The following is a 23,048-nucleotide window of genomic DNA, read 5'->3' on the forward strand; positions in this document are numbered from 1 at the left end:
TGAACAAACTTTTTACACATCGGTAGAGTCAGCTTGGTGCACGAGAATTTTCCTCAAATCTGATTCAATATTCCAGCTTCTCCTATTTTCTTTTCGAGGAATATGCCAACAGATATAGAGATATTGGCGAGCTATATCCATAGATGACAACCACACTCATTGAAGTGCACATATGTACTGTAAGTGAGTCAGTAAGGGAGTAAGTTGCCGATCGCAAACAACCAATTTTTACACACTTTTAATTAACTCACTATGCTTGGTCTTGTGTGTCTGCAAATTTTGAAGTCTTTTTTTTACCTACTTTTAGAGGTCTGAAATTTTCAGCAGTTGCTCACTTCCGATGACAAAGCAGTATTAAATCATTTCCATTAGTACAGAAGTAGTAAAATAATTTTTTTAAATTTTGCATGAGAACTTATAGCCAACTTTGGGGAGATAGGTAACTGCTGCTCTAGGATTAGTAAATTTAGTTATCTCCCCTTAGTCAACCTTCAAGAAGATAATAGTCAGAAGTAAAATAAAAGCGAAAGTGACGCTCATTTTCATACTTACAACATGTACAGAGTAATGATTGTTACTTAGAAGACAAATAAATGAGTTTTAATATTTATTTTTGAAATAAAAGACGCTGATATAATACAAGACGATGGTTAGCAAGGACAGGTCAGTGCAACTAAAGGTCGACCGCAGGACATCTTTGATAATTTTAACTAAGGTCAGCGCCTCGGGCATGTCAGATCACGGACCTGTATTTCGCAAATCCAGCATCCTTGGCCATGCTGTAAAAAATACTCTTCTTGTTTGCAAGAAGCACATGGGGCGAGTCGTATTCCTTCACCAACCCATCATCCAGCAAAAGGATCCTGCAAAAAAACACAGATCATATTTTCCACACACCGACTGGTATCAGTATATATTTCACAACTTTTTATATACCCTTCTTTTTAGCTTACTTTGTGACATTTTGGGCTTTCTTTGCTTATACATGCTGAAGCAGCCAAAATTTGAATCCCTTTCCGTTATACTGCACCTGTCGTAGTCCATGATGGTGTTGAGACGGTGTGCGATGGTGATAATGGTGCAGGAGCTGAAGGCCTCACGGATGGTGTTCTGGATGAGGGAGTCCGTCTCCATGTCAACGGCGGCCGTGGCCTCGTCCAGGACCAAAAGTTTGGTCCGGCGAAGCAGTGTCCTGGCCAGGCACACCAACTGCCGCTGACCCACACTGTGATTAAACCAACTGTGTTAAACTCTACCTAAATTAACTCTGACTTAAAGTAACAGACAATTGCACCCAGAGCAGATTGAAAGAAGATCCGGAGGGGAAAATATTAATCAAATGAAGCGCTGTTATTTATTTCAATGGTCGTTTGAAGCATAGATGGTTTAATTTAAATTCCTCCTTATAACCCACACTTAAATAATGATTAAACGATTACCTTAGCCTCTCTCCCTTTTCACCGACCTGGTGGCTCAATGTTTCTGGCATCTCTTCCACAAAACACTACAGAGGCAAATAGAAGCACCAATCGCCCATTTTTTACTGTGTAGATAAAACAGCTGCTAGACTATTTGCTCTGGAACATCATTTAGTTCCTGAAACTATCCTTAATAGTCAAACTATGTTGTAACATATACCTTCAAAATTATATATATAGGAATATCAAATTTTTCGATCAGTTTGAATGATTATTTTTTTCCTCTCTAAAGGTAAAATGATATATTTTGGAACATAGAAAATACTTTTAGATGAGCCCTCTCCAAAGCTTGCCATATTTGATCATCTGAATATTGATCGAGAGGGTCAAGGTTCATCCGTAGCGTGCCAGAAAAGAGCATGGGATCCTGAAATCACAAAGGGCAAAGGTCAACCCTGCTGTTAGAGGACAGTTGTAGGTATAGAGCTGTTTGCTTGCTGGTCTTGATACACTCGTCTTTGCATCTTGAGTGGTCACTACAGTATTGCTAGACCCTCTCTCTGGTTTGTACTTACACTGTCTTCTGCTTGGACTGAAGAGTGAGGGGCCATAAGTGATGTTTGTAAACTGATACAACTATGTACTGGTCTTTGTAACTAGTCTCTTCTCTCACCAGAGTAGAACCTTACACAGGGGCCATTTATCTCTTGTTTTTATTATTAAGCTCTTATCCTACCGGAAAGGAAAGTACACTCTTCCGCTTCTCAATTTGCAGATTTTAAGATATATCGTAATTAAGCTCTATTCGTGAATTATTTATTACATATTATAATGTATAATGATTAGGGTTTCTTTCTCAGATTTAGGAAAATATAGTTTAGGATCTTGTCCTTATATCAGTTAGTTCATTGGAAAGACAAGAAAGTAAACAAAATCAAAATAATCAACTTAAGCAGACAACAGAATGTCGCAATAGCCGGATGCTGACCTGGGGCAGGATGGTGATGCGAGAGCGCAGGTCGTGGAGCCCGATGTCGGCGATGTTGACGCCGTCGATAATGATGCAGCCTCCAGCGGCCTCGATCAAGCGGAAGAGGGAGAGCGTTAGAGAGGACTTACCTGCCCCTGTCCTTCCAACGATACCAACCTGCAGAAAGTCGTAAAAAAAATTAAATTTGTCGACTTTTCTTTTTTTCACTTGATGTGTATGCAAGAGAACTTACACACATCTGTGTGTGTGTGTGTGTGCACCCCCGCTTGTGGGTTCGAGTGTATATGCCTGCGTATGTACGAATTCTTCATATATATATATATCGGAGTAAAAGAAAGTGAAATTACACTTAAAAATGTCCACCTTCTGACCAGCTTCGATAATAAAGCTTATATTTCGCAACACCAGGTCAAGGCCGGGTCGATAGCGCGTGCTGTAGTCACTGAACACAAGGTGACCCCTCTCGGGCCAGGATGGAGGTGGACGTTGGAAAGGGATAATCCATGGAGCCTATGGGAAATAAATAAAAATAAGTGAATATATTTCAAACTTGTCCTTAAAATCATTTGTACTTCAAATAAATGACGATAGATGAAACAAATTAATAATGAAGTTTGACAATTTTTCGTAACTCCGGATTATTTTACCTACTAACGACATAGTTACTATAGTTACCGAATCTCTTTTATGTGAAACGACAGTATACTGACCTCTGGCTCCAGCTTTGAGTATTCATTTACCCTCTCCACCGACACCATGTTTGTTTCTAGGTCGCTCATGTGTCGGACCATGATGTACAGAGAGCCTGAGAGCTGCGAGGACATAAAAACAACAGAGGTCATATCCGGGGGACGGGGAAGAGAAATCCAGTCATTACAAACTTGGATGAACAAAGTCAATGCTGTAAAAAAAAATATATCGTTAGTCAAACATGTGTTAACGGCTAGGTGGAGAAAAAAGAATCCATTAGAGGTAATAACAGTTTAACTAACCATGCATATACAAATTATACACATTTCTGACACACAACATCAAAATATCATTATGATAATTACCACCACTTAATCACACAAAGATAACATATTTCTTTAACAGACGCACTAGCGTGCTCGTACAAACGTTCATACATACACAGAGAATCATTATTGTTTAGTCACCTGCAATGCGCAAGACACAGAGAAGCCCACAGTTCCTCCTCCAATGCCAGGTGTGGTGACAGAATAGATGGCAGCACCAAAGATGATAAGATTTGTGATGACTTCCAGATTCATTACCATCCATCTGGTGACAACAGGCGGGTCTGATGTTAGGCCGAATCAGCGAGTATAAAGCTGTCATTATTATTATTTTGTTTTCAGAGTAAAAAAATTATTTCATGGTAAACCAATTTCCTTCAGCAGTTGCCCTTTTAATTATCTTTCTCTTTATTTCTCTCTCTCTCTCTCTGTCTCTGTCTCTGTCTCTCTCTCTCTCATTCACATTCACACACACACACATAAACTCTTAGACTGTATCTTTCCGTCTGTTTCATCTTTAGATACCATATGCCAGAAATGTCTAGTTAGCTTAAGAAAGCCTTATTTCTCAAAGCATTTAGTGATGTCTAGATGACCTTTAACCTTACCTGTGTGCGCTAAGACTAGGGAAGTAAAAGGACTGGTTTCTGTCCACCCGTCGTTTTATCTCCTCGATGAAGCGGTCGACCGCTCGGTAGGCGCGGATGGTGGCGCCGCCGCTGATGGTCTCGCTGAAGTGGACGTAGATGGGGCTGTGAGTGACCGACTCCATCCTCTTTAGCTGCCGCGACGTCGGGATGTAGAAGCTCTGCACGTGCACAGTCGACTTTAATTAGAGAGCATGTAGTAAAATAACACTGGACATAAAGTTCTACCCTGTGTGGGAATACTTTGTGGGTTACTTGAAAACTTTAGAGGAAAGCATCTCTTCCATCATTATCGTTTGAAGAACATTTGAAGAGAAACTTGTCGATGTGAAGAATAATATAGCTTTTAGAGGAAGAAAGCGTTGTGCAAGGGAAGACAATTACATGTGATGAAATTGTTAAGTTAAAAACTCACCTGGATCAGATAATAGAGGATGAGAATAGGAACAACTAGAATGGTAAAGAGAGGTGTACTGATGGAGATGACGACGATGGTGGTAAGAACCATCATCCCGAGAGTGAGGGAGCCGTGAATGTGTTTTGGAATTATGTTGTCGATGGTCTCTATGTCAAGGGAAAATCTGCAAATATTTCACGAAATAAATAATTTTAGCAATCCGTACTTTCAAGTTGATCTTTATCAGCACATGGTTTAACCAGACAGGCAAGGAAAAAATGAGGAGAAGAGACAAAGATTAAAAGACAATGAGGTAAGATGTGAGCAGATTCAAAAAAAGGAAAGGAAGGAGAATAAGTGAGGAAGTGACATAAACAAAGAGAAAAAGAGATAGGGACAGACAGATGGAGAGAGAGTCAGAGACCAACGGAAACGACGAAGGAGGGAGAGAGAAGAAGTAGTGAGAAACAGAAAGAGAAATTGATAGATACTTTTAATACTCTATTCTGTGGTAGGGAATGCCGTTTGACACGGTTCACTCAAGGGACATATCCATTGAAGTGATAGAATGTGAGCAAGTTAGAGATTGATGGCACAAACAACAGGAATAATAGTACGCCTGATTAAGAATATATTTTATAAAGAAGAAATACAGAAGGAATATTTTTCTTTATAGAAATATACATATAAAAACAGGGGACTTAAAGAAAAACTAAGGCGAGAATGGAATTACATAATTTCAGAGAAAAGTAAAGAAAACTGAGATTTAAAAAATAACAAGTAAAGTTTAATGGATATAAAGCTGTCTTACCTGTTAATTATTCGTCCAACTGGGGTCGTGTCAAAGAACAGCATTGGTGACTGTAGTACACTAGCAAGAAGTCTGCTGTGAAGGTTTTTGGAGGCAACAACCATTCGAACACAGAGCAAGAAGTTGCTCAGGACCAGAGCAATGACTGTACGAAATGAAACATGACAAAGATTCAAAACAGATGATTGATTAGTTAGTTTGAGAAACCATGGGGTTGTCTTGTCGATTCCGATCCTGACTGTTTTCATGACTTTCATGTAAGTGGTCCACCCACACTTCCACTTGCTTTTTCATGCTGCACTAGGATGTCATTTTCGTTTAGGAGAAACTAGCTCCTTACAGCCATTCTTAGTCGTACAAATGTGGACGGATATTTTACATGGTGATAACATACAAACTTTGTCAAACTTGCTCAAACATTTTTCAATATTTATCTGACTGTTGCAAAAAAAAATGTATTTGCTGATGCCATGAACTCTCTTTCTCTCTTTCTCGCTCATGAACGGTTTAATAATCCTTAACACATACATTGTGCGATGCCAAGCATTCCAAACACCATCAGGTAGTAGTCGTTTGTGGCTTTGTAGTTGTGCCGCAAGGTGGCGTTTCCGTGGGATGTGGCGAGGAAGTTGTCGTCTGTCCAGCGGCTGAGCCAGAAGTTTCCAGAGGCGTTGGCGGCTTGAAAGAGGAGGAAGAACACAATGGATGCCGCGAAAGGTACGGCGCCCGCTGCTCGTATGTAGGTGAGAAACACGCTCCACTTCACCTGGAAGAAAGGTGGGACAGCTGGACAAGTAAGGTGAGGCCAGCAGATAGCGGGGCGGACTTATTACCTTTGTTGTACGACTACACCTGAATTAAACTACATGGGTTTATTTAAAATGAGTTTGGCCGCTGGTTGGAATACACAGCTTTAAAAATTAATCTTCTTCTTCTTCTTCTTCTTCTTCTTCTTCTTCTTCTTCTTCTTCTTCTTCTTATTATTATTATTATTATTATTATTATTATTATTATTATTACTACTACTAGTAAGTGTGTACATACCTTTCCTTTCATTACTGTCTCCTCCTGCACCAGCCTACCATTGTCCTCCTGCGAATTATCTTCCTCCAGGTTGCACGGTTCAATCTTAGTTTTCGTTGACTCGGTCATTGATGATGATTTTGATTTCGTACTTCTGGACTTTCTGCACAAACATAGTGACTTTGTCTTTAAGTGTTAATGTCAATCGCAAAGTAAATTGAGAGAAGAGATTTGTGCTTACATATCAGCCGTGATAAGGACAACGTGATCCGTGCAACATTACATGAATGTGACCTGTGTACATATACTGCACCTCATTACCCCACCCCCACCCCATCACCAGACTGTTGATGATGATGATGATGATGATGATGATGATGATAAGTCTTCTGGTCAACTTAACTAATGTTAGGGTCAACCATTAAAACACAAAAATTACAGCACAGTTAGTTCAAAACATTTGGTTGATTTCTTTAATGCATAAACAAATTGCAAGTTTAAGTGTGAATAATTTAACAGAACCTGCATCTGGCGTCGTTAAGACGTGTCAGCTCTTCACCGGAAGTTGCTCCATCAGAAGTTGTGATCTCCACGTCCTCTCGGATCTTGTTGATGACCGTTGAGACTGCGAGAAGATGCGGAAGAACACTTTACCTCTGTGTACTTATCTTGTTACTCCACACGGCTTAGCGAGTCCACACAGAGACGATAAACAATTTTTATCATAACTATGCTTTAAAGAAATCTCAAACATTATAGATCTTTGGTCTGCTTACTATGAAAGGTACAGATTTTATGCCCAATAAAAATTTTGTGAATAAACAATATAAAATAATCATACTTAAGGTAGATAATCTAACATAAACCAGTTACTGCAGTTAGGTGAGCGAAGTTTGGCCTAGTGGTTAGTGAAACCCTGCAGAGAAATTTACTGGTTCAAAGCAGTGTACTAGATATGATGAGCCACTTCACCGCACAATTAGCGTTTTAGGCTTATAATGAATAAGAATACCGCTTTGATTATTCTGCGAAAGCAGCGAACACTCCTGCAACATGAAGTTGCATTTAAGATTGTCAGCTAGAGTTAGCAAACAGAACAATAACCAAGCGGAGTTGCATATGAGATCACGTGACCACTAACTCTCAGGGTCTTCCTCTTCTTCCGAGTCCTCCCTTTGTTGCAGGTGAAGCTTGAGGAAGCGAGCGAAGGGTCCGTTGTGGGACATGAGAGTGTCGTAGCTGCCTTTCTCTGAGATGCCGTTGTCGGACAGCACGATGATCTCGTCAACCATCGGCAGCCAGTGGATGCCGTGTGTCACCAGCACCCGCGTCTGGTCGCACAAAGACAAGTAACAGACAACAGCTGATGAAACAGAGCAGATGATTGGCTAATGACTTCTGAGTCATCAAGAGGGAGATAGGAGCTAATGAAACCAAGATGGTGACGGGCTGATTTAAAAAGAACTTTAATGTATAGCAAAGGGATGTCCTATGTTATATAGAAGATGAAATATTCATCCCTCAAAATGGCAGAAAAATTAAGTAGACAGGACGGAGAAAAAAGAGTTAGATGAAAATAACGACAATGGGAAGTAAAACTATTTCGTTTTGTACAAGAATAATATTTTTAAGACTGCAGAAATAAAAAAAGTTATTTAAAATAGATATACGCATCTCAGTAGCTCCATTGGTGTGACCTGACCTTGTGCCGGAGCAAGCCGTTGGGGCCAATGACCTCGGTGAAGATGTGTTTGCCCACGTGCGAGTCCACGGCGCTGAGCGGGTCGTCCAGTAGGTAGATGTCGCTGTCACTGTACACGGCGCGGGCCAGACTCACTCTCTGCTTCTGACCCCCACTCAGGTTGATACCCTGACACAGATACAGACATCATCATCATCGTCGTCGTCGTCGTCGTCGTTATTAGACAAAGAACAAACGTTTATAGGAAAAGAAATGAACAAAGCATGTGAAATCTGAACAGCATACCCTTTCACCAATCTCAGTCATGTCTCCAGCAGGCAGTATTTCCAGGTCGGGCTCAAGTGCGCATGCCCGCAGGACCTGTTGATATCTTTGTTCGTTGAAGAGTTTCCCGAAGAGGACGTTGTCACGCAGCGTTGTGTTTTGTATCCAAGCTTGCTGAGGGACGTAGGCCACAGAACTCTGAAACATGTTGTGTTGGTTTTGTTTGTAAAATAAATTCAAGAATAATTCATCTTTGAAATTTCTTACGCACTCTCTAAACATCTTAAACTAAAAATTAAAAACTCTGTTCAAATTACAAATATATAAGTAGCATTTCGAAGATATGTAAGTACAATCGTTCTTTAGTTATAAAGATATTAAATATCTAGTAATTGGTTGTTTTCTTTTTAAAGTGCCTCTGCCGAGTGTTTATTTTAGATGACGTACAGTGATTAGAAGAGGGAGTAGACCAAACATACCAACATAACTACCTCTCCGCCAGCCCTGTGAGCAGGAACCACAGAGAGAAAGAAGGAGCGAGCGCTGTGATGGTGAAAAACAATTTTTATCACTAGTCTACTGTAGACACTTATCCATATCGTGAAAAAACATCGTTATTTACCTTTACGGTTACTTCCCCTGATACTTTCTCGGTTTCTCCGAGAAATGCTGAGATCAATGACGATTTCCCGCTTCCCACGTGACCCACCACCGCCACTAGCCTGCCAACGCCGATGCTGATGTCGACACTGCAATTATTTAAAATTTCTCTTATAAATAGGAGAAATAAGTTAAACTAAGTCCCACGAAAGAGGCAGAAATTATGATTATTATTTTTTAATATTTTTATTATTATTTAAGGTAGAAGACAAGTCAAATGTTATTAAGAGGTAATTTAAAACATGAGTTAGAAAAAGACTGAGCTTGTATATTACAGAAAACATAAAACAAGCAGCACAAACCAATAACAGAGTAGCACACACAAATACCCACTTTTTCAAGACGGGTTTGTAATTTTTGTCCCAGGTGAAAGTTCCGTTTCGGATTGTTATGGCGTTAACTGGTCAAAATAACATGCACATTGTTCAGAGTGAAAAGTAAGTTTAAAACTTCCAAAACCATTTTGTAAAGTGTAGATAAGCGAAATGTAAGAAATAACAAACCAGTAAACAGCCATTCCTACTGTTACAGGAAGACCAAGGGTTTGGTCACATACTCTGAGCGTCGCGTGTATTTGGAATATACAATGACAACCGACTGACAAACAAACATAAATGTCAGGAATAATTTCGAATTTCACAAGAAGATAAATTTTGAGAAGCTTTGCTACCTGTAAATAATCGTTCTACCGAATCCCGTTACTTAAGCTGCAGCTTCCTGATTTTTTTAACAGTAGCCGTGATCTTAACGAGTCGGTGTCAGTTGTGTGTCATCTTACCTAATTATTTATCTTTTCCATGTTTCCGACGATGACAATGATGATGATGATGAGGAGGAGGAGGAGGAGGAGGAGAAGGAGGAGGAGGAGGATGACGATGATGATGACAACACGGAGGGAGAAGAGGATAATGACGATGATGGTAGTCATGGTGGCGGAAGACAACAATGCAAGTGTATGTCTCACATTCTCACGTTCCAAGTAATTCACCTGCATCAGCAGCATAGGTAACGCTGTTTGTGTCAAGGTCTTCACAGCACAGAAACCTGTTGATCCTTTGCACTGACACAAAAGACTGGGGATCAGAAACACATACAAAAGAAAACATTAAAGAAAAGACAATCCAACAAAAACGAAAAAAGAGTAAAAAAGGAATTCCAAAGATATATATATATAAAACAAAGCTAGAAGAAGACGGGAACAAACAAACAAACAGGAAGAAAAACGACAACAGACTGAGAAAACGAAACGAAGGAATAAAGCTAATAATAAACAAGTAGGAAAACAAATGCAGTAAAAAGAAGGAAAAAGAAAGACAGAAACTAAGGTGAAATAAAAGGTAAGTAAAAATCAAGAAGAAATCAACAGGAAAAAGTATTACTTTAGTTTTAGTAATCACCAACCTCAACTGTCATGGGTATGACAATGGCTAAAATGTTAAGAGGGGATCTGAGCATGTTCAACAAGGACAAGGTCACAAAGGCCCGTCGAGCGTCCAGGTGGTTGTCAGGGGAGACCTCTACAAATGTTGCAAACGTGGCCAGGGTTACCTTCAACAGGGACAAGCAGTTTTGAGAAGTCTACATAAATGTGACAACAACAATAATACACAGTCTTTAGAAATGGTAGCAATAATCTACTTTTTATTCGTTTGTTGCATTCTTTATTTCAAGGAAGAAATGTTAAACAGAAATATAGCGAGGTATGTCAGTCTATCTATCTATACCCTGTTTCATGCTAAAACAATAAACTACGTTATGTTGTGTCACTTCAAAGACTGACCAGGAAAGGTGCGAAGTAGCAGCATACTCCCATAAACATGTTCAAGTAGGCCATTCTGAGCAGCACCTTTGTCTCCTCGCTCCTTAAGTTTGTGATCCTCTTCTCGAAGGAAGGTTCCCATGCGTACATCTTTACCACCTAAGGACAGGTGTAAGAAGGTGAGTACCACGCGCTAATGGTGATGATTCTGTTTGTTCAACTTCGTTTTGTTGACATCGCGTCTGTTGCTGACCAATGAAACCATTCACATGACTCTCATCTTTTAGAGCACGTTTCTTGGGGAATAAGCTATGTATCAGAAAATATCGAGTAAACCGAATCAAATATGTTTTCTGGACAAAAACCTTATAAAAGCTCTTGACATCATCAAGCGCCATCATCAGCTGAGCATAACGAACATGCCGATCGACTGGGTTTCTAGTAACAACAACATTCTCTACTTAACTAGCGACGCAAAAGTAAAATTGAAAAAAGGTAAAAATAAATTAAACAAAAATGTATGCAAAGCCCCTATAAAACAAATTGTTCAAATGCTATATACATGACACTTCTATGCGCCTATAAACATAACCAAATAATTTAGCAATATCATTCAGCCATGTTAGTTTCGTGTCTTTGACTTCATGATTTAAAAAAAAAGTTATTACTGAAAGATCAATAGGACAGGTCGACAAACAATCGAACTTTCAACACGGACCCTTATTCCACTCAACAGATCATTGGTCAGCCTCAGTCTGCTGTCCTTAAACTTGAGGTTGCTAATGTTGAGCTTTTGCTGACGACTGGCGATGAAGGAGTTGAGGAGGACTAGCAGGATAAGAGTGATGACGCCGGCGAAGACTGAAGGGCCGATGTAGACGTAGAGGACACCGACAACCATGATGGCCTGTTAGAGAACATACCAGTCACACTAATAGACCATGATTATTATTTAGCGAAACAAGAAAACCAAAATAAACTTTTCTGTTATTGTCAGCAAAGTCCAGTTCATAAAAATTGTAAAAAAAAAAAAATAAAAAGTACTAGCCTTAAAGCGACAGGGTTGGTGTTCTGTGGCTTGTTTGTGCGAAAGACTATAAAACAGATTAATATAGCGATCAAAATAATGGAAGGACCAGTTGTATAGCCAATCACTGTTACGTGCCAATTAACATACAATAACATGGAATCAAAGCCTTTCTATGAAATATTAGCAGCCAATTTTGAGCACAAAACCTATTTTACCCTTGGAAACTATGTCAGGATTGCAGTTTAGGAGCAGTATAGGTGCGTACCTGTGTATGCGAATTATGGCCAAGATGAAAAAGTCCAGATAAACATTGGTCAAGGGGAGTTCACTCTAGCGAAAATAGAAGAAGCAGACGACAATGGCTGACATGATAGTAACATAATTGAAGGAAGCTGACGTGAGTGTTAAGAAGTTCAGAAGTCAGCGTTTAAGAAGTAATTCCTTGCGCAGAGAAGGTAACATTCGTGAATGTATTCATTGCTTATTTTATTCTTTTTATATATTTTATTCTCGATATTGTTAACGATTTAGTGTGTGGCGCAATTTATGAATCGAAAAGACGTAGTCGGCAAAGTTAACTTGTGCGTGAGATATAGTTGAGTGTCGAGTGAAAGAGAAGGAAATATTATGTGTAGAAAATAAATACATATGAATTTGTTATGAATTACTTAGGGGAAGAATATGGAACTACTGAGATCCGGATGCGAGAGACGCTTCAACCGTCAGAGCAGATCAGACGAAATGAAAGGGCAGCTAACTCTACTCCTGCGAAGAGGGACAGCGTTGACTCAACTCTCGGTATATTAATAATGCGGTACCAGTAAACTGTTCTGAAATTATTTCAAATGAGATCACATTGTATATATTTACTTTTTCTGGGCTTGCACTGCTTCATAATTTATAGTTTCTTAGCTTTTGGTAAAGAAGAGCAGGTTCAAACCTGCTACAAAAGAAAAGGCATTATCAAATTTTTACAAGGGAATTTTTAATGATGAAATATATAGAGATTGTAGATTACATTGGGGGCTATGTGCTATGTAGTGTTAAGAAACAAGCATTTAAATTATCTCATAATGAGAAAGACGATATTTTGTCATGTTTAAAAGAACATGAACCTTATAATAATAATTATAATTACAGAGCTTCAATCTGAGCTTGCTGAGAAATCAATGACACATTCTGGATAGAGGGGGACTTACAGAATTAAAACCTCATGTTTTTTAAATTTTTCTAAAGTTAGAGTCTATATTTAGACAATATTTTGGTGGACAGATGCAGACTTTGTCCTTTGATTTGTATTTTACTAATAGTTTCCAAACTGTCAGTTAGCAGTTGCTTATATGAGCAAATGCACGCTGTCCTAGCATCGCAGAAATTAAAAGAGAATAATTTTTCATGATTTTTTTTTATGATTGTCAAATCGGATTTTATGGTTTGTGCACATCACAAGTGCAAGGAGTATATGGAGAAGTTTAAACTATTAACACATCCCTCTACAACAAAACAGAAGGGACTTAGAAAAAGTCTGAAGGTTTCTAGCGATAAATGTAATTGAGGGTTTAATTTTCAAAATCCACCTCTGTCGAAATACAATACTGTGATCTGGCACATACTCTCCTTCCCTCACCTAATCTTTTGTTATATGTGTATTTTTGTATTGTTTTACATTTAATAGATTTTTGAAACACAGCAACTGATTCCTGATTTATGTTATTGACTGCCCCATGTTTTTTGTATGTACTATGCCTTTTCACACTGTCTACTTTAGCTGTGAAAAGAAAATACCATTTGCAAACATTTGATAAATGAAATTGAAGGTCTGATGATGGTAATTTTGTCACCTCTGCCTCCCTAAGCCCACGAGAATTTTAATTGTAGTCACAAAATTAATACACACTGATTTGACATAATATAGATGTGTTTTTATTTTGATTAATTTTGTATCATCTCCTTTACATTTACACAAAAAGCACCATGTAAAAGGGGAAGTAACCCTTGTTTGTTGAAGAATTCCTCCCCATGTTGAACCACTCAACTGTGAATCACTTTAAAGTATTAAATCCAAATACAATAACTCAATGACCGAGTTCAAGGGTGAGTAACTTGTAACTTTATACGCATGGAAAGCGAAGCAGACATTTTAGTTGTGATATTGGCTCACAGGGGCCTAGAACATGAGAAGTGCGAGAGAATAGAGAATCTTGGTCTTTTAAAGCATTTACTCACTTATAGAGGAGATTTTTCATTGTATATGTTATGAATGGTTGATAGCATGGTTTGTTCTAAGATTATACAGTAAAGATTAACAAGCAAGAAAAGAAGGAAATTAAAAGAAATAATAGGGAAAAATAGCATTAAGCCAGTATTAAACAAATAACTTTTAATACAATTACAGGCAACCAATTGGCAAATGTTTGTTTTATGTGGAAAGAAAGAACACATGTCAGTGCCTGTGCCTATGTCTGTGTGCCTTGAAGCAGTGTGCTGAGTAATGACAAATTGTACTGGCAAATGTATTACCAACTGTTTTGACAACTGTCTTAGCAATTGTACTAGCAAAGTAAGAGCTTCAAATAGATCCTCATGAGGCGTTGACCATTTTTGACTTATAACAGAGATTAGAGAAAGTGAGGTATTGCCCTCTTTTCCAAACTGGAGGTAAAATATATGAAGTTCAAAGACTTGCGCTTATAAACTTAAAATATTTTTACAAATACATTAGAAGAAAGTAAGGTATACAAATTAATTAAATCAGATCATATAAGAACAGTGTTGCACTCTGGGTAGCCTTATAAGCAAGGCCTCTTTTCACCTGTAAAGGAGTGGTCCACATGACGAAAAAGAACATGGCGTCCTGAATGCGTTTACAGTCGACGACATGAGGTTGATTATCACCCCGCCAGCGGCCAGTCGTCTTGTGGCGCTGTTCATCGTCAGTGACTGAGACAACAGGAACACAAGTTAAGGTGAATAGGTTTTGAGTGCCACATCTCTTAGCAAGGACTATACACAAATTGTGTGGGTGATTTATGTCTGGTAACAAAACCAGTCCCCCTGAAGAAGGAAGAAAGATAAGTACCCCACCTCCCAAACATCAAGCTCTTTGAACTGGTGTTCTTTTCCTCACAAAACAAGAAAATTAACTCTGCCTCTTTTGCAGGTATGTGTACATTTAAGTTATGTTGCAGTAAATAATACAAAAATAGGAATTCTCAGAATACCTGCATCAATCAATCATTATTACTATCTTTTAATATTACTTATTAATATCTCTAATTCTAAACACAACCCTAGAGGAAAGTTCCTTTTCCCAGGCTGATGGTTAACAAAAGAATACTAGAGTTTATAGTTCGGCACAAGGTCACTTTTTACCATTCACTCTGGATAGTGTTCTTAGACATTGTTAACTATAGTAACTGTAGCCTGGTGTTGCACTGATCCATGAAATTAGGAATATATATTCTACAAATTATCTAAAAGAAGAAAAAAATCATTCGGGGATAGATGAGCGACCACACCCTCTTCGTTTATAGACGCCGCCTCTAGGGAAACAGACGCTATACACACCGGCTGTCTCTTGGGGTCCAGTGACCAGAACATTCCTGGGCAAAATACCACAGGATAAAAACCAAATGACTTCAACTAACTCCAGCTAGCTCCAAACCACTACGCCTTTCTTGGAAGAAACAACCTCCTATCCCCTAGACGTAGTGTCCCTCCACTTGCATGTCTCCTTGGGAAGTAAAGCACTGGCCGACAAGTTACATGATCTTCCCCTTTTCTTTTTCCAGTGACTAAAAAGAAGACTTTTACTCATGCGACAGGTGTGGCTAGGCCAGCGACTTACAAGATGAGGTGTGACCGCTCTCGCTTGAACGCAGATGGTTTCAACGACATGGACTACCAGTGACAGATGCTTGGACAAAACTGTGAGTACAATTACACGGACATACTAAGTTGTTGGCTGGCTAGCTAGACGGGTGGATGCGTTTTTTATTGCACAGAATACTGTTGTAGATGGGTCAAACTTCGTTTGTCGTTCGCTCACCTTTCTGTAGATTGCGGTAACTAGGATGGTCTTGAGCTGCATGCCGACTACTTGGGAACACCAGTAGCTAAAGTTGAAGAGCAGTGACTTGACCATCTGCACCAGGAACATCAGTACCGCCAATACGTACCCAGAACAGGCCTGCCTTTCGTTGGCGTCGATGTTGCTCACCTGCTCGATCAGCAGCCTGCAACAGATGTTCAATCAGTCAGGTCCCTTTCCCACAAAGTTTCTCCTGCCATCATCAGGCAGCGAGACATTCGAGGTTGTTTCTAGCTTCGTGTATCGTTGTCATCAGTACAGGCGATTATTTTACAGAAATGCGGACAGTCGGTTAAAAGCTGAATGTACTTTAGCCATGTTTTCTTAAAAGTGGCTCTAGTGGTTACAATTTGTTGAAATTAAAGATCGAGACATAAATCCTTTACAGCTGCCAACGGCAACAATTGCTTTTATTAAAAAACAAATTTCGGCAAAGGTTCCTAAATTTGATAAACGTCAGCAAATGTTTTCGAAGAAAGTAAACAGAGTACTCCCATTTTGTAAACCTTCATTCTTTATGTAGAGCAGGTATTGCCTCATATGTTTTGTCCAAGTAAGGTAGCTCGACATACAAACCCTAGTTTTAGCATTAGTTTATAAATATTAGCATGAGTATTAGTATGTTGCTGATAAGTAGAACCTGAGCCTCCCCACAACCCCGTCGTCCAGTGATGAAAAAGATAATATCTAAACACCTACCCCAATATCACAGGGCTTAAGATCGACAACCCGTCAGAAACCATTTTAATGAACAGCCCGATGATCAGCCGAGGTCCCATGATCTTCAGCAGAACTCGGAGCAGCGACGGCATGTCTGGGTTAACATCGTCGTCCCCTGGCCGGTCGAGGGTACCGTACATAGTCGCGGTCCCGGACTCATTTGACGTGTTGCCGGCGGAGCACCTGGGGACAAGGGTTCTTTTTTCGAACTGGAGGTCTCTTTGCTTAGGGTCCTTTGGAAGATGTGGAAGTGGCGCCATCACAGCGGGGTCAGCGTTAGTGTGATCTCTTGACCTTTCTTTACTGGTTCTATCACAGAAAAACCATAAAAATGAAAAGAGAATATAGATAAAGGGAAAACCTTTGTGTCGCGAGCTTACAAGTTTCTGTCGGGGATACTCGCAAAGTGACGGTGGAATCGTGAATGCTTTTTGAGCTCGTTAAAAGTTGTACTTTAGATGACGCATAGGTCTAATCAAGAACCTTTCAAATCCCCATTTATACTCGGACACTCAGGCCTAACTCCTGACCCATTTTGCACCTGGAAGGATGTTTACTTATACGTGACGACGATTAATTCTTTATATTTGAGAGCTTTGTGTAGCAGATGTGTTTTGTTTTTATCATTTAGCCCAACAAGATTACACTTCTGAACAACCTAGTCATTTTTTGGTTAGAAGAATACGCCGGGATATTAATGTATGTTTATTTTCATCTCTCCGCCTTTGCTTGACACAGCTGAAAGTAGAGGTTATAATTGTCACAGAATTACCTGGAGTGGTAGGCCTACGCGCACGTGCAAGGAGGAATGAGCGTGAATGACGTCAGTTTGTCTGAATGCGTAGATGCATGATGTAAAAATACGTGTGACGCAGGAGAGAGTGGTTGGCTGGTCGTGAGAAGAACGTTGGTTGGCAGACGGTAAAGGAACGAATACAGGAGGAACTGTGAGGAAATTTTTGTGGTCTACAGAGACGACGATCTGTAGTAAGTTTTATTACAACTTTTGAGAGGAAGGATTCGTGTGTGGAAAGTCATGTTGTGTTTTATGATCACTGTAAAAACTTATTTTAAAAAGCTAAAGCATCTAGCTTTTTGTGAAGCAGAATTAATATCTTAGCTTGATTATTGATATGGAACTATCTTTTGAAAAACTAATTGTTTATCCAGCCGATGATTTCACAAACAATATACGTATTTGCTCGGCCTGTTGAAAACAACATTGTCTAATCAATCAATCAATCCGACAGTTGACACAACATGCTACACTGTGGCGATTACATAGCCACTTACTCTTTGTTTTTAAATCTTTCTTTCTCCAGCTCCCACTCTCTTTCAAAGGGAGGGACAAGGGCGTCACTGCTGTCTCGAGGGTTGAGGTCGAAAAGGTCAGCTTCTTCGATATTTTTCCGCCACCCGAGGTAAAGCAACCTAGAGTAAGAGGTATTATAGACAGTTCCGTAAACAACAACATACAAGGTACATTAACAAATTCGTGGACGTGCAGTGGTATAAAACACACACAAATGCACACGCACTAAAAGACAACAAACACGACCACCACTTACACATACATACACCCATGCAAGCAAGCACAATCACTGCCAAGGACAATTAAAAATTATGAGAGAGACAGTGAAGAGAACGGACTAATGCAGGCAAGCAGACAGTCAAACTGACAGATATGTCTTTACTTTGTCATCCACGCGAAGGTCATCCGGCTAGGAAAGGACGCAGTGACCTCTGGGCATGGACGCTGTTGAAACCAGATAGATGACTGCACCTTAATATTTTAAATAGATGTTAAAAGTTGAGTCACACTTGTAAATACTTAAATGACGTGGGATTCGAAGAAGACAAGGAAAAGAGTGTTGTTGTTTTTTTTTTGTTTTTTTTTGTTGTTGTAAAGGTTATAGTATTTACTGAATGCCTGTTTTCCGCTATATAACAACAAAACAAATGCTTTTACTTCACCTTCTGCTGTTGATGGTGTCCATTCTGAGACTCCTCAGAGGCTTCGGAAAAGCAAAACAGGATGACCTGGATGCCCTCTATGGCAAAGGTCACACACAACAAAGGGAATTCCAGGATGTCGCCGTTATAATCCTGTGATCCGCAGATGCCATGTTTATCCAAGCATTTGTTATAGCTAATATTTGTAAAATAAGTGTGCTTAAAGCATTAACGTTTAGTCTGGAATCAAGACTCATTCCACAAATAGGTGCTGTTCAAATATTAATAAAATTCATAGAAATCGTTTTTGAAATAACAATTGTAAGCTTGTAAGTGACTAAACGATGTCAAATAAACCTGAGTTGGTAAACTGAGATATTACTGATTGACTGATGCACACAAAAATTTTAATCTTTCTTTAGATGCACAGCATGTTTATGAAACAGATTGGCAGTACATGAAGCTCTATTTTTATTTAAAGCACAATGCGTACAGCTGAACATTATCTTTCCTGTTTCGCTCAAAAGAGTGATCATACGGAAATGATTTTTAACATTTTCATAACAACTGTGTTTGGACTCCTGTGAGTACTAGTTTTTATGTATTCTTCTTATTATTATTATGATGAAGGACCTCTTCAATGATGGCCGTGTATAGAGGGACGAAGTCGCATAATGTCAACAAGCTCCAGAAGACAAACTGTAAACCGGAGGTGATGACGTGGCGACGACGTTCATGCTGTGTAAGGAAGGCTGTACACAACTAAAGATAAGCCAGAAAATAATGGTTATATCTGACGAAGAAAATAGTACGTAGCAGAAATAACGTTTATAATATAAAGATTATACATAGACTAAACATAGTTAAACAAATAAGGTACCGATCTGTAGGCTTATGCATAATGAAAGATCGTACAAAGTATAATAATATTACCCAAAATAAATTTTTGAGGGATGAAAGATTGTATACAGCTAAAACTAGTAGAGCAAGTGATTTGTATACGAAGTTATAAAAAATACAAAGATAATTGTGAATAGTAATCAAAAATCTGTTCATGCAGGGTAGAAAGGTTTCTCACATCTAACAAATAGTAGCGCAAATTCTTCTTTAAACAGATAAAAGGTTGTCTACAGTTTAAACTACCAAACCAAATAGATTTTGTACTTGATGTAAGGATGTACACAGCTACAAATACTACAGGCAACGATGTGTCTGTATGATTAAGGCTGGAAGAGTGTGCTTGAAGTGGAGGGTCACCACAAGTGGGCATCATAACACATAATGATTCACATTTTTTTCCCACAGGGGGTGCAACAACAGCGACTCACATACGACACCAGCCGCAGGGCGCTGGACAGGTAGATGACCACCGGAAGCACGTCACTGCCTCTGTCTGTCGACAGTTTGAAGTCTTGTACCAATGACAACAGCGCCACCATGCTCAGTGTCAAGCTGAAAAACTGTCGGCATGGAAACAGCTTAAAGGTATTGTCTACAGTACTGGAAGCTGTCGTCTTTTAGCAGTGCTGATGTGACTGTTATCATTCATCACTTGACTTTATTAATTTATTGTGAAATATTAAAGGAAGGAACAACAGAATGTTGTCAAACTTTCTAGGTGGGAAAACGTAAGACAAAGTAAACGGGCGTCTATTTATCGAAAGTGGTATAATTGCCTGTTAGGCAGTCTTTAATAGCAAGCAGGACAGCTATAAAGGTATTCAGACTGAATTAACAAAAACACAATAAAATAATAATCCCAGCAATGTCGATTTGACAGAGACATTACACCCGAATAGGTGAAAGCTGCAGTTAAACAGCTGCTGATGCTGATGCAATAATACCTGAACTGGTTAAATAGTATATCAACAGTATTCCCTTTTTCCTGCGAATACTCAGTAACACATTTTTGTCAGGTCTGTTCCAAGAATTTTGGTCTGTACCAATAATACACTTACCGCACAAGTAAGAGGGTATTGATGCGGACTGTGCGTCCAACCTAAAGAGACGCCAGTACATGTGACAAGAGTTTGCGAAGACTATTCTACTATTTACCATTTATTTGCTCACTCCTAGAAACACACATGTACGCACACAATCACAGATTTACACACACACAGGATGGAAGCCTACCGTCTTGGCCGAGTTCAACCAGGTGATATGAAGTGGAGTGACTTCCCCTTTCCTGGCCAGCACCACCAGGTAGAAGGGCAGAGGGCACCACAAGAAAGCACATGGCACCCACACCAGCCCCGTGTTTAGGAAGCAGTTAGACGTGGCCATCTGTTGAAATCGTAAAAACGGAAATTCTGCAAGATTGAAACTGTACTCACTGGCGGCTAAGCTTTGAAACTTTGAACAACCCTCCTGTCGACTGAGCATCTTGCACAATCTGCATTAATAGTTTATAGACTAACAAAGAGAACAGTTTGCACTACTTCATCTCCATCATCATGATGCAATTTGTGACTGATGCTACAACATAAGTTATCAGAGTTTACACCGCGCTACACCCGTTGTGACTTTCTCATTTCCCTAGTAGTTCCGTACTACTGATGGCTAATGTTGTTTAGCGTTTTGATAATGCTTACCCGAAAGGTATAAATATCCTACCTGCAAATTTTATATAAATAACTGTAGTAGTGATTATTTTAATGCTATTTTGACAATTCTTAGAGGTTTCCAAAGATGATGTGCAAGAGTGGAAGAATGCTTTTGAAACAAGATTCATGAGCTTCATATCATCTATTGCAGTTTGGCTTCTATAGTTTCCTGTAATGTTCAGACAACAAATTCCACAACAAAGGTCGAAATACCTCAAAAACCACAAAATCAGCCAGAAGGAACTTTCGGTATTTTAAAAAAAAGCACTCATGCAAAAGAACATCCTTTTAAGCAGCCACCGTGTCTGTTGCACGCGGGAATTGGAGAACGGGGTTTACACCCTGTTGACCACACTATTATTCCGTTTAATGCCAACCGCATTATCGATCGGGAATCGAAGGCAGGCAAAAATTGTTGTCACGCCTGTACCCATGGTGGACTGTCTGACTGCGTGGTACAGCTGTTACGATTGAATGAAGTCAGGCATACACCTCCACGTCTCGAGCAGAATGACCCTGGCAGATGACAGAAGATGCTGTGTTTAGACAAAAAGCTCTACTTTTTTTTTACAAAGAAATATTCTAAGAAATGACATGATCTAAAGCGTACGATTTAGATGAACTTATGAGAGCCGCATGCACTTGAAATCGAAAAGGTAACTAAATGACGATACTACGATGGAACAACAGAAAACATTTAGGTTTAGAAAAGAAATGTTGTTAATTTGTTTTTAGATCTTCTCATTTAGTTTTCCATTTTAAATGGACAACCTGAGTGCAAAATTATTTGCTTTATGATTGGGTTGAAATTCATTTAAAAACAGTAATTTCCAAAACATGACTACATACTTTAAAGATATATGCCTTCAAACATAGGCATTTTTACCTGCCACTAGGAAAGCATACGTTAAACGGAACTAAGAAACCGAGCGTTTTTGTGTTTAGTATAATTATTTTGAAGCTGTAGTTTTATTTGTAATTCACGAAATCACCATTAGAAATTAAAAATCTTACACGCCTTTTTAATTATAAAATAAAAGTGAAACGTAAATGATTTCAAACAACTTGACAGAGCATGTAATAAAGCATGTAACGGAGCATGTAACAAAACTAAATTCAAAGAAATGTAAACACGCCTCACTGACATGTCAAAGCACATAACAAAACTAAACACAATGAATTTAAACACGGAATAGTGAAATGTTACATCACTTTAGAAACCTAAATACAATGCAATCTAAACGCACCACCTTATTGACTTGTTAGAGCAGGTGAAAAGGATAAATGCAACAAATAGAAAGATGCCTTAATGACTGCTACAAACAAAATGGAAAAGAAATGTAAAAGATTGTCCTGCCTGGATAGAGACTCACAAACGGTATCTTGTCACCTTCAAGTTCTTTCACAAACACTAGTAGACTATCCCGGGGTCTCTTATATCGCTATCAGTGCAGTAACTCAACGTTTGGCTCAATTAACAGCTTTTAAATCACGACTGCTTTTCAAGAAAAACCTGTCATTTACACCGGGCATACAGGTGACTATGTGCCGTAACGTGTAATTTGCATACATATGTGCTGCGACATTGGTCTGAGCTCAATTATTGAGATTGGCTTCGGATGTTCTTTTGCACAAAGCGACATCTGCCTCTGCAGGCTCTGTTAGGTGTAATAAGTGCAGATGGAAACGATCAATTGCTGTTAGGGACGCTGGTGGTGTCGTTCATGCACAGTCACCCATGCGTTCTTACCGTAAAGCAGAAACAATTGCCTACAGGCTGTCTAGACAAATTTATATTCAATTTTGGAGCCAAAGTCAAATATTAAGGCACACACCCTACTAGGGGTTACAACCGACTAAACACAAAAAGCCAAAATATATCTACACGTGAACGCCTGGACTATGTTAAATGTGTTAGATATCAATATAAAGATTTAAACGAAAAAAAAAATATCTAACGGTCA

The 23,048-nt window shown here is 39.1% G+C and overlaps 1 protein-coding gene and 2 long non-coding RNA genes across 6 annotated transcripts; 1 reads left to right on the forward strand and 2 right to left on the reverse strand.

The window, feature by feature from the left end:
• Positions 1-622: 622 nt before the first annotated feature.
• LOC112569535 (multidrug resistance-associated protein 1-like) lies at positions 623-19,233 on the reverse strand. The gene is given in 31 exon segments (XM_025247344.1): positions 623-863; positions 1,031-1,225; positions 1,440-1,504; positions 1,744-1,845; positions 2,407-2,565; positions 2,773-2,919; positions 3,120-3,221; positions 3,567-3,690; positions 4,034-4,233; positions 4,488-4,653; positions 5,281-5,425; positions 5,809-6,046; positions 6,325-6,466; positions 6,826-6,928; positions 7,445-7,634; positions 8,006-8,173; positions 8,291-8,467; positions 8,892-9,018; positions 9,263-9,329; positions 9,918-10,002; positions 10,331-10,477; positions 10,710-10,847; positions 11,407-11,595; positions 14,531-14,595; positions 14,598-14,658; positions 15,767-15,953; positions 16,508-16,837; positions 17,822-17,959; positions 18,223-18,284; positions 18,503-18,634; positions 19,115-19,233. Coding segments are annotated over 29 exon segments (4,110 nt in total). The 5' UTR covers positions 18,246-18,284; positions 18,503-18,634; positions 19,115-19,233; the 3' UTR covers positions 623-733.
• Positions 12,057-20,078, forward strand: LOC112569545. 3 transcript variants are annotated; one of them, XR_003100453.1, is made up of 6 exons: positions 12,057-12,173; positions 12,391-12,516; positions 15,510-15,647; positions 17,851-17,949; positions 19,112-19,223; positions 19,787-20,078. It is a non-coding gene; the product is annotated as an uncharacterized LOC112569545 (long non-coding RNA). The 3 variants fall into 3 exon arrangements; XR_003100452.1 differs by having other exon boundaries at positions 15,543-15,647; XR_003100451.1 differs by lacking the exons at positions 12,057-12,173; positions 12,391-12,516; positions 15,510-15,647 and adding an exon at positions 16,785-17,515.
• On the reverse strand, positions 19,811-22,513 carry LOC112569546. 2 transcript variants are annotated; one of them, XR_003100455.1, is made up of 4 exons: positions 22,458-22,513; positions 21,298-21,600; positions 20,615-20,764; positions 19,811-19,941 (listed from the first exon to the last, which is right to left on the reverse strand). It is a non-coding gene; the product is annotated as an uncharacterized LOC112569546 (long non-coding RNA). The 2 variants fall into 2 exon arrangements; XR_003100454.1 differs by having other exon boundaries at positions 20,615-21,600.
• Between the last annotated feature and the right edge of the window lie 535 nt (positions 22,514-23,048).

The sequence above is a fragment of the Pomacea canaliculata genome, linkage group LG7 (assembly GCF_003073045.1).
Source record: "Pomacea canaliculata isolate SZHN2017 linkage group LG7, ASM307304v1, whole genome shotgun sequence".
Taxonomy (NCBI): domain Eukaryota; kingdom Metazoa; phylum Mollusca; class Gastropoda; order Architaenioglossa; family Ampullariidae; genus Pomacea; species Pomacea canaliculata.